The 12,237-nt window shown below is 37.5% G+C and overlaps 1 protein-coding gene across 1 annotated transcript; it reads left to right on the top strand.

Moving 5' to 3' along the window:
• Positions 1-4,615: 4,615 nt before the first annotated feature.
• LOC140860635 (uncharacterized) lies at positions 4,616-8,762 on the top strand. The gene is made up of 7 exons (XM_073263639.1): positions 4,616-4,931; positions 5,586-5,824; positions 5,924-6,275; positions 6,706-6,972; positions 7,288-7,424; positions 7,545-7,760; positions 7,956-8,762. The coding sequence occupies exons 1-7, from the start codon at positions 4,616-4,618 to the stop codon at positions 8,760-8,762; spliced, it is 2,334 nt and encodes a 777-aa protein (XP_073119740.1).
• Positions 8,763-12,237: the final 3,475 nt, after the last annotated feature.

The following is a 12,237-nucleotide window of genomic DNA, read 5'->3' as shown; positions in this document are numbered from 1 at the left end:
TCCAAGAATAAAAGGGGCCGCGCTCGATTGTGCCAACTCGTGCGATCGAGCGCGCCCTGAGCCCAGAAAAACATCAGAAAATAGAACAGGTTTTTCCAACTTTCAACAACAATTCAAAATAGGTATTAAAACATTCAAGCATCAATATTCGATAACCAAAGTCGACTTATTCAATACAACAAGATTCAACAACAATTCGAGTCTAAAAATTTCTCAAAACATAACTAGATTGGCATGCAATTTCATTTCTAAACCGAAGTCCCACTTCTAATCCTCGACCACGATATATCCATGTCATCTCTGACTCGATCCTTCCCCACCTGTTGCCAAGTACACATAAAAAACAAAGCAAAAGCCGGATAACTCCGGTGAGAATAAATCCCAGTAAAAGAAACAAGACATACAATATCAATTAGCATATCAATATCATGATATGACATTCAAGAGATTCAGTAAATAAAGATGAGATGCATGTCTTTAAAATTAGAGATTATCAAAGTCAGATTATCAAAAGAAACTTCGTTTGTTCATTCGTTCGTTCGGTTGGTTGGGATCCCGAGGCTAAGATTTCATGACTTACCACCAACTCTCCCGATCGAGGTGGATTCACTTATCTAAAAACCTCTATACTTTGAGCAACATATAAAGAGTCTTCTAAACTCTGGGCGAACTCTACGACCCAGGCCACTCAATTATAGTTCCCAAGACGTCTAATTCGATTCGGGCGGTTTCTGCCCTTTTCAAAACAAAGATAGAGGATCAATATGAATTCAAAACAGTTCAATATACATTCAAATAAGTTCATGAAGTAACATAAGAGCATGTAGTCAAGCAATACACATTCAAATCAATAAACATGCAAGTATGTGGTTTTTTGGGAAACTCGAGCTTCAAAATCATTCTCGAGTGTTCTATCCCATTCGATCGATGTTAACTCTTACCTTATTTGCTTCGGAGCTACTTCGAATCTGAAATTCAATAACAAGGATACAATCAATATCCCAAACAAACTCATTCAAACAAACAAGGTAAAACTCATTACCAATCCTCGTCAACTTGGTAAACGATTCAAACTCTTAATCTCGAAACTCAACGGCCTTCGATCAATCTGAAATGAAGTATAATAGATCAATATCTATATTCGAACTTCAACAATTCAATTCGATCAATTCAAACTATTCGATAGCCCAAAACTCAAACTGACGGCATAACGGCTATAAACGGACAATTTCGAAAACACAGACAGCAGTTCAATACTTCATTCGACTCAAAACAACTTCAAAAACATCCCAAAAAACTCAAAATCCATCGAATCCCAAAGCATTATTTTCGAAAATCACAAGAAATTCATAACAAATCCAATCGTCGTTATTTCTTCGAACCGTCTTAGATATACTATCAAAACTATTTCAAGAACAACATCTCCAAAAAAAAAAATTGATTCCATCGACATTGAAAAATTCAAACCTCAAAGAATTGAAAGAAACTTACTTCTAAATGGAACCCTCGAGATAGTGATCGTCGATATGTCTTTGAATCGAAATTCTATCGGACAGATCGATCAAAAATAGAAATCAAAGCTTGGAATCCACTCGAGTCATCTTCAATGGAGGAGGCGTGAAGTGTAGGGGATGATGGAGTGAAAAGTCAAGACCAAACCCTTATAAATATCTAATTAGGTCCAAATTTGGTTTTAGTCCCTGAAAATTTTGAAAATTGCAAAATAGACCCTGATCAAAATCAAATCGGTCCTCGACTTCTGAAATCTCTGATTATCTCAATAAGCTCAATTAAGATAAATCTGGGGCGTTACAATATTTCCTTGAATAATGATGACTAGATAGAGCTCAAGAACAGAATGAAGAAGAAGGGCATACCTCCCTGACTACATTTGTAAGACCCGAGATTATTTAATTTTAATCCAAGAATATTTAATTTGAGAATTTTTGGAGTTTAGATTTAAATTCTAATATTTTTAAATTATTTAAGATTGAAATTTAATTAAAAAAGAAGTTTCAAGGGCTAGATTGCAAATAGTGAAGACTTGAGGAGCCAAAGTGCAAATTACCTTTTTGAGTGGGACACTTGGCTTGTTGATATAATTTGTAATGTATATGTATCATCTTAATTCTTTCCACAGTAGCAAGAACAAACTCCTCTTCCATTTCAGATTTCCAATTCTAATTTCATCTTCAAACTTTGATTGTGCAAGATCCGGCCAATCGATTTCAAATCTGAAAATAGTTTTGGAATCCTTGCAACAAGAGCTTTTTTGTGATGTAAGTATCATCTTGATTCAGTATATTTTGAATATATGTTGTTGGGAGAAATTGGAATTCTATTATGGCTATGCGTTCTTGAGCTTGTATGAGTGATTATATTGAAGTCGGATCGAAGAACGGTTATTGTCTTGATTTGATATGAATTTTCCAGCAATATTTCGAAAATGGACATGGATTATATGATGATGTTTTATGGTTATTATGCTGTTATGAGATATATTTGAAGTGTATGTGATGATTAGAATTGATAAAAATGAAGTTAGGTTACCGATTTTGTACAGCTACGCCGCTGGTTCACGAGTTTGACAGATTTTGAATCCTTATGCTTGAGCTGTGTTTTATGTGAGATCTTGTTGATGTTTATGGCTTGTGAACACTTCATTTCAGATTTGTAGTAAAGGCCATCGAAATCGGGATTCTATCTTCAAACCGGGAAATTGGTTGATCAAAGTTGGTGAGTTTTAGACTTTGATACTTGAGTTTAACTTGAGCAGAATTGTGATAGAGCTTGTGTGTTTTGTATCTTGTGGATTTAACTAGATCCTTATCAAGAAAAGTTATGATACGACGATGATCAATTCGGGGATGTTTCGTCGAGACGATTTCACCTTCTCGATTCCCTTAAATCACACAGTACTTTGCTTTACATGTTTATATCTTGGTTATGCATTGCTTGAGTATATTAGCATTCTTGTTGAGCTAGGATAATATGATTGTGTGTTGTATCATCTTATTATATATATGTTGAGCCTAACATTCCTTCAAGTCTTGCCACGATATCGTCGCTGAGTTATAAACTTCGATATCAAGTATCAATGATGAATTTGTAACATTGATATTTCGACTTCGGTGATAGCATCAGTGATGAGTTGAACCTGATGATGAGTGATACGTTTTAGCATCTAAACCGTGTCGTATATTAATTCTTGAACCTTTATAGCCTAGTCAATTGCCATTTCATGTTCTAATTGTGATATTTATTGGAAATGCGTGAAACTTGCCATATATGTTTCATTATATGTTACCGTTGTTTTATACTAAGTTTTATACTTACCGATTATCCGGCTATTGCTTTGTTTTTGTGTGTGCATTGCAACAGATGATTCAGGGCCAAGTCGTAGAAGGTCATGAGCGGTTGGAAGAATAGGGAAGTGGTGTTCCGGGCTAAGATTGTAGAAGTTGCTGTCAACAACTCAAGTTTTATGTCTATAGCATGTACATGGTTGTATTTTGAATAATCTAGTAGTTGCAACTTGGAACTTAGCTTGAGTACATGTAGTATCTTGTGTGCTTGAATATGGAATAAAGTTGTTAACTTTCATGTACCTCTTGTTCTTGTATGCCCAGAGTTATTCACCTTGAGTTTATGTTGAAAGATGGCAAGAATATAGCAAAGGACAACACAAGTGAACTTTTGGAATTTTCGAACAGAGTTCTACTCGCTCGATCGGTGGAGTTTGACTGATCGAGCGAGACTCAATTTTAAGAAAACAATGTTTGGGCCACTCTTTGCTCGCTCGATCGGCGGAGTCTGACAGATCGAGCGAGACTCGGACTTTTTTTAAAAAAATTATTTGGTTTACTTGTGCTTAGTTCCAATGCCTATTAATGAGTCATGAGATTATAGTAGACGAGCCCGGGGACGCCACATTGTTTGGTATCAGAGCTTAAGTTGTCTTGAGTCGACATTAGAAGCTGAGCGTGGTAGATTTGTCGCATAAATTCTTTGTGCATGAGTTTAATGCAGTGTTTGATTATTTGAATTTTATGCGAGCATGTTCTACTCTTTGAAATCACATGTTATATGCTAGCATGTTCAGCTATTGCAAGTATGTGCTTATATGAGTTAATTGCCAAACATGTGATATAAAAGTGTTGTGTGATGGGAATAAGGCATACTCATGAGATTAAAGAGTATGAGATATTGTAACTGAGATATGAGGTTGTTATTTGTTGAATTGTTGTCTACTCTCAGTCTATCAGTTATGCCTCCCCGAGCTATACCTCTTCGCAGTGGTCACAATATTCCATAGCCACCACCGATTGAGCAAGTGCCTCCTCCAAAAGTTAGTAATATTCCACCGGTACCTCCGACTGAACAAGAAAGTACTATTGTTACTCCGATGGATACGATTGCTAATCCGATGGAGGTGTTGCTGAAGCGATTCCAGTCATTTAAACCACCAAGTCTAAAAGGTACAGAGGATTCTGTAGCATGTGAAAGTTGGCTTGATGATATCGAGCAACTGTTTGAATCCATTGATTACTCTGATGACCGATGAGTTCGATTGGTTATACATCAGTTGCATGATGTGGCTAAAGGTTGGTGGATCATGACCAAGAAAGCGTTGGAAAACCGAGGTACTGTTATTACCTTGACAATGTTTAAAGTTGAGTTTTTCAAAAGTTTCTTTCCTCCGTCATACAGAAAGGAAAAGGGAGCAAAGTTTGCTAATTTGCAACATGGTAATATGTGTATTGAAGATTATCTTGCGAAGTTTTCCACCTTACTCCGTTTTGCACCTGATATTGCTGATAATGAGGAAGCAAAGGCCGATCAATTCATCAACGGTCTTAATCCCGATGTCTTCACTTTGGTTAATGTGGGGCGACCTAATAATCTTGTTGATGCCCTCGATAAAGCCAAAGGTGCAGAAGCCGATATTTACAGAAATAAAGGAACTTTTTTTATGCCTCAATATTATCGAAAGCCATAGCCACAATCTGTGCAACCTCAATCATCCTTTCCTCAGCAGAAAATTAGATATGAAGGAGGTGGCGGTAGTAGTAACATAAAAGATCTCTTTAGGCCCAAAAGTAAATAGTTCAAAAGGCCTGGAAGCAGCTCTTCAAGTTCTGGTGGTTCGAGACAAACTAGTTCAACCCAGAGTTCAGGGTATTCAAGTTCGTTTTGCAATAAATGTGGAGGACGGCATTCTAGCGATGATTGTAAGGGGGTACAGGTAGTTTCAAGTTGTGTACTAAGCCAGGACATTATGCTAGAGTATGTCCTACATGCAGTACGGGACCTTCACAAGGTGGAGGTACGTCAAGATTTTCAAATCCTGCTGACAGACAAGATCCTTCTGTGCATTCCTTTCAACCTCCAGGTAGACCAGCACAGAACAGACAGGGAGAGATCCAGAGTGTAGGCCAACCTCCAAGACAGCAATCTAGAGTTTTTTGCAATAACAGAGGATTAGGCACAGGCGGCACCAAACAATGTGATTGCAGGTAATTGTGTTATTTCTGGTTATCCTGCTTTTGTGTTGATTGAAACTGGTTCATCACATACATTTATAGCTGAAATATTTGTTGCATTGCATTCCTTTCCTGTTAAGCATTTATCTTCTGTATTTGCTATCTCATCGCCTATGGGAAAATATAAGACATCTGCGAGTATAGTCAGAGGTTGTGAGTTACAGTTTGATGGCAATGCGATTGAACTTGACTTTATAGTACTTGGTATGTCTGATTTTGATTGTATTATTGGCATCGATGCACTAACCAAGTACAGGGCCACAGTTGACTATTTTCATAAGGTGGTCTGATTTAGACCGGATATGGCTGATGATTGGAAATTTTTTGGTAAGGGCTCTCGAGATAAAATTCCTATGATTTCTATCTTATCCATGTCACAGTTATTGCAGCAAGGTGCTGAGGGGTTTCTAGTTTATGCATTGGATGTGTTGAAATATGTTCCTGAATTGGCAGACATTCCTGTTGTATGTGAGTTTTCTGATATTTTTTCGGATGAAATTCCAGGATTGCCTGCAATGCGTGAGATTGATTTCAGTATTGAGTTGGTACCAGGTACGTTGCCTATATCTAAAGCTCCTTACAGGATGGCACCACTTGAACTGAAAGAGTTAAAAGAACGACTTGAATACTTACTGAACAAAGGTTACATTAGGCCGAGCGTGTCACCTTGGGGTGCTCCGGTTCTATTTGTAAGAAATAAGGATATGCATCGATTGCCGCCAATTGAATCAGGTCACAATAAATAATAAGTATTCATTACCTCGAATAGACAATTTATTTGATCAATTGAAGGGTTCTTCCGTCTATTCAAAGATTTATTTGAGGTTTGGTTATCACCAGTTGAGAGTAAGAGAAGCAGATGTGCCTAAAAATGCTTTTCGAACAAGTTATGGCCACTATGAGTTTATAGTAATGCCATTTGGTTTAACAAATGCTCATGCAGTCTTTATGAGTTTAATGAATAGAATATTTCAGAAGTATTTAGATGAATTTGTTATTATATTTATCGATGATATTCTGATCTATTCGAAGAATAATACTGAGCATGCAGAGCATTTGAGAATTGTCTTACAAATTTTACGAACTGAGCAATTATATGCTAAGTTGTCCAAATGTGAGTTTTGGTTAGATAGGGTTGTTTTTCTTGGCCATGTTATTTCAGGAGATGGTATATCAGTTGATCATAGCAAGTTAGAGGCAGTTATCAACTGGCCTAGACCTACATTTGTACCTGAAATTCGTAGTTTCATGGGCCTAGCCAGGTATTATCGCCGATTTATTGCAGGATTTTCTAGCATTGCGAAGCCGATTACCCAGTTAACCCAGAAGAATGCTCCATATGTTTGTACAGATGATTGTGAAGCTAGCTTTATTGAGTTGAAGAAGAGACTTACTAGTGCACCTGTATTATCTATTCTATCAGGTACAGGTGGTTTTACTGTATATTATGATGCATCTCACAAAGGTTTAGGTTGTATTTTGATGCAGAGAGGTCACGTGATAGCGTATTCTTCGAGACAATTGAAACTTCACGAGATCAGATATCTTGTACACGATATTGAACTTGCAGCTATTGTCTTTGCTTTGAAGATCTAGCATCATTATTTGTACGGCGAGACTTTTGAGATATTTTCTGATCATAAAAGCCTGAAATATCTGTTTTCTCAAGATGTATTGAATATGAGACAAAGGTGTTTGTTAGATTTACTGAAAGATTTTGACTGTGAGATTAAGTATTATCCAGGGAAATCTAACGCATCGGCTGATGCACTGAGTAGAAAGGTTTGTGATTTATCCTTATCTACTCTGCGTGTCTCTAAATTGATTGAAGATTTCTGTGTTTCTGGTTTGGATTTTGTGACAGATGCACGTCCTGTCCGAGTTTATGCAATCCAAGCTGAGCCAGAATTGTTTTTTCGAATTAAATAAGCACAGAAAGCCGATCAAAATATTAATAATTCGATTGAAAAAGTCAAAACTGGACATGAGTCAAAATTTCAGGTTAGTATGGATGGAGTTTTGTTTGTTAACCGACATATTGTTGTTCCTGATATTGCAGATTTGAGACATCAGATTATGAATGAAGCTCATTGCAGTAAGTTTAGCATTCATCCTGGTGGTCGAAAAATGTATAACGGTCTGAAACAACAATTTTGGTGGAAGAAAATGAAAGCTGATGTGACAAACTTTGTATCGAAATGTTTAAATTTCCAACAGGTAAAGACTGAGAGGAAGCGACCAGGTGGTTTATTGCACAGTTTAGCGGTTCCTGAATGGAAATTGGAGCATATCACCATGGACTTTGTCACAAAATTATCGAGATCCTTGAGGGGATGTGATTCATTTTGGGTAGTGATTGATCGACTGACTAAGTCTGCCTGTTTCATTCCTTATTTAATGACATATCGTCAGATGGCTAACGTCTATATCAAAGATGTGGTGAGATTACACGGTGTTCCTAAGTTTATTGTATCTGATCGAGATCCTCGATTTACTTCACATTTTTGGAATAGTATTCAGGAAGCTTTAGGTACGCGTTTACATTTGAGTATAGCGTATCATCCTCAGTCTGATGGACAGTCAGAGCAAATTATTCAGATTCTGGAGGATATGTTGAGAGCTGTAGTACTTGACTTTGGCGCTAGTTGGCAAGAATCTTTGCCACTTGTTGAATTCTCATATAATAACAGCTATCGGTCAAGTATTGGAATGGATCCATTTGAAGCACTGTATGGTAGGAAATGCAGATCTCCGTTGTTTTGGGATGATCTTTCTGAAGCACCATTTACAGGGCCATACATGATTAGAGATATGTCTGATAAAGTGAAGTTGATACAGACCAGAATGAGAACAGCGCAAGATAGGCAAGAAAAATATGCAAACGTGAGGCGTAGACCTTTGAGTTTTGCACAGGGTGATCGAGTATTTCTGAAAATATCTCCTTTCCGTGGCACAGTTCGATTTGGAAATAGAGGAAAACTATCACCAAGGTTTATTGTACCTTACGAGATTCTTGATAAAGTTGGTGATCTTGTATATCGACTAGCATTACCTCGAGCACTATCAGGTATTCATGACGTGTTCCACGTGTCTATGCTGAGGAAGTACGAGCCCGTTGCTTCCCATGTTCTTCATCCAAATGAGTCCGAGTTGGATGAAACATTGAGCTACTTTGAACTTCCTATACAAATCCTTGATCACAAGGAGAAGCAGCTCTGAAACAAATCCATTTCACTTGTCAAATTGCATTGGAATAGACACGGTATTGAAGAAGCAACCTGGGAGGTAGAACAGGATATGAGACAGCGTTATTCAGAGTTATTTCATTGATGTGAGTTCTTATTAAATATCTCTGTTATTTCTTATCTTATGTGTTTACATATTGCTTATGATTTCGAGGATGGAATCAGTTTTTAGAGGGAAAGAATTGTAAGGCCCGAGATTATTTAATTTTAATCCAAGAATATTTAATTTGAGAACTTTTGGATTTTAGATTTAAATTCTAATATTCTTAAATTATTTAGGATTGAAATTGAATTAAAAAGAAGTTTCAAGGGCTAGATTGCAAATAGTGAAGACTTGAGGGGCCAAAGTAAAAATTACCTTTTTGAGTGGGACAATTGGCTTGTTGATATAATTTTTAATGTGTATGTATCATCTTCATTCTCTCCACAGCAGCAAGAACCGAGCTCCTCTTCCATTTCAGATTTCCAATTCTAATTTCATCTTCAAACTTTGATTGTGCAAGATCCGGCCAACCGATTTCAAATCTGAATATAGTTTTGGAATCCTTGCAACAAGAGCTTCGTTGTGATGTAAGTATCATCTTGATTCAGTATATTTCAAATATATTTTTTTGGTAGAAATTTGAATTTGTTTATGGCTATGCGTTCTTGAGCTTGTATGCGTGATTATATTGAAGTCTGATCAAAGAACGGTTATTCTCTTGATTTGATATGAATTTTCCAGAAATATTTCAAAAATGGACATGGCTTATATGATGATTTTTTATGGTTATTATGCTGTTATGAGATATATATGAAGTGTATGCGATGATTAGAATTGATAGAAATGAAGTTAGGTTACCGATTTTGTACCGCTACGCCGCCGGTTCACAAGTTTGACAGATTTTGAATCCTTATGCTTGAGCTGTGTTTTATGTGAGATCTTGTTGATGTTTATGGCTTGTGAACACTTCATTTCAGATTTGTAGTAAAGGCCATCGAAATCGGGATTCTATCTTCGAACCGGGAAATTGGTTGATCAAAGTTGGTGAGTTTTAGACTTTGATGCTTGAGTTTAACTTGAGCATAATTGTGATAGAGCTTGTGTGTTTTGTAGCTTGTGGATTTAGCTAGCTCCTTATCAAGAAAAGGTATGATACGACGATGATCAAGTCGGGGATGTTTCGTCGAGACGAGTTCACCTTCTCGATTCCCTTAAATCATACAGTTCTTTGCTTTACATATTTATATCTTGGTTATGCATTTCTTGAGTATATTAGCATGCTTGTTCAGCTAGGATAAGATGATTGTGTGTTGTATCATCTTATTATATATTTGTTGAGCCTAACATTCCTTCAAGCATTGCCACTATATCATCGATGAGTTATAAACTTCGATATCAAGTATCAATGATGAGTTTGTAACATTGATATTTTGACTTCGGTGATAGCATCAGTGATGAGTTGAACCTGATGATGAGTGATGCGTTTTAGCATCTAAACTGTGTCGTATATTAAGTCTTGAACCTTTATAGCCTAGTCAATTTCCATTTCATGTTCTAATTGTGTTATATATTGGTAATGCATGAAACTTGTCATATATGTTTCATTATATTCTACCGTTGTATTATACTAAGTTTTATATTTACCGGTTATTCGGTTGTTGCTTTGTTTTTGTGTGTTCATTGCAACAGATGATTCAAGGTCGAGTCGTAAAAGGTCATGAGCGGTTGGAAGAATAGGGAAGTGGTGTTCCGGGCTAAGATTATAGAAGTTGCTGTCAACAACTCAAGTTTTATGTCTATAGCATGTACATGGTTGTATTTTTAATAATCTAGTAGTTGCAACTTGGAACTTAGCTTGAGTACATGTAGTATCTTGTGTGCTTGAATATGGAATAAAGTTGTTAACTTTCATGTACCTCTTGTTCTTGTATGCCTACCATTATTCACCTTGAGTTTATGCTGAATTTACCTTTGCGTGATCGTATCGATCACGGGCCGCTTGGCTTAAAAATTTTCCGGCGAGAGCTTGTGAGGCAGCAACTGCCACGGAGCGCGGGTTAGAAGTCTCGCCGATAAGTCAAACTCATTTAGGCCCCATGAGTGCTTGGAAATAGAGATATATGTAATTACCAAGAAAATCGGAGTGCGGCGGCCTCGAGGGCTAGAATTGTGGCCGTAACGGACGAGTAGGGCAACGGCATATGTAGTGACCCTGCATTGAATCACCTACTACTGGAAACTAATAGCATGCATTAAACTTAATAAGCAAAATTATTAACAGAGTAAAATGTGCGAAAACATAATCCATAATTTACATATCAGCTTAGTAATAAATCCAGGCTTAATACTGTAGTGATACAACCAAATCAAAATAACTAAAAAGTAAACATTATACAGCTATAACGAATTCTGCTGTATAAATAACTTCTCAAGGCTCATGCCCCCTAGTCCTGCCTTGAACTACCAGCTTCATCCATCCTGTGACCTGCCCCATGGAATAGGGTGTCCAAGATAACAACTAGGACGTGAGCGCTAACGCCCAGTACATAAACATGAGTACACGTATATATATGATGCATGCAACATGATGACTGGTAAAGGGTCATCTGAAAAGTCATGCTCAGTACCGGCGCCACATGAGTGCTGCCACCGCACAGATCAACCTCTGGGTGCAACCACACTCGTCCAGTACACCAGAGTAGTCAGACATGCATGTCCCCGCCGTCGCGGTACTCTCAGTAACAGACTATCGAGTATAGAGCTGAGAGGCTCTAAATCAGGTATAACAAGGTATAGGCTCAACGTGTATGTGCACATGATATATGAATATAGAAAACGATAAAACATACATTATGCCACATAATAATTCCAGGCTTAATACTGTAGTGATACAACCAAATCGAAATAACTAAAAAGTAAACATTATACAGCTATAACGAATTCTGCTGTATAAATAACTTCTCAAGGCTCATGCCCCCTAGTCCTGCCTTGAACTACCAGCTTCATCCATCCTGTGACCTGCCCCATGGAATAGGGTGTCCAAGATAACAAATAGGACGTGAGCGCTAACGCCCAGTACATAAACATGAGTACACGTATATATATGATACATGCAACATGATGACTGGTAAAGGGTCATCTGAAAAGTCATGCTCAGTACCGGCGCCACATGAGTGCTGCCACCGCACGGATCAACCTCTGGGTGCAACCACACTCGTCCAGTACACCAGAGTAGTCAGACATGCATGTCCCCGCCGTCGCGGTACTCTCAGTGACAGACTATCGACTATAGAGCTGAGAGGCTCTAAATCAGGTATAACAAGGTATAGGCTCAACGTGTATGTGCACATGAAATATGAATATAGAAAACGGTAAAACATACATTATGCCACATAATAATTCCAAATAAATGCAACATATAAACAAGTATACTCGCTGGCAATCTCAGTCAATGTGTGCGTACCTC

The sequence above is a fragment of the Henckelia pumila genome, chromosome 4, assembly GCF_033568475.1.
Source record: "Henckelia pumila isolate YLH828 chromosome 4, ASM3356847v2, whole genome shotgun sequence".
Classification (NCBI taxonomy): Eukaryota; Viridiplantae; Streptophyta; class Magnoliopsida; order Lamiales; family Gesneriaceae; genus Henckelia; species Henckelia pumila.
Note: the sequence above shows the minus strand (reverse complement) of the source record. Positions and strands in the feature narration are given on the sequence as shown.

Coding starts and splice junctions, on each gene's coding strand:
- LOC140860635 (XM_073263639.1), top strand. CDS start 4,616: ATGACCAAGAAAGCGTTGGAAAACCGAGGTACTGTTATTACCTTGACA. Junction 6,276..6,705: donor ATTGCCGCCAATTGAATCAG/GTCACAATAAAT, acceptor ATGTTATTTCAG/GAGATGGTATATCAGTTGAT. Junction 7,761..7,955: donor AATGTTTAAATTTCCAACAG/GTAAAGACTGAG, acceptor ACATATCGTCAG/ATGGCTAACGTCTATATCAA.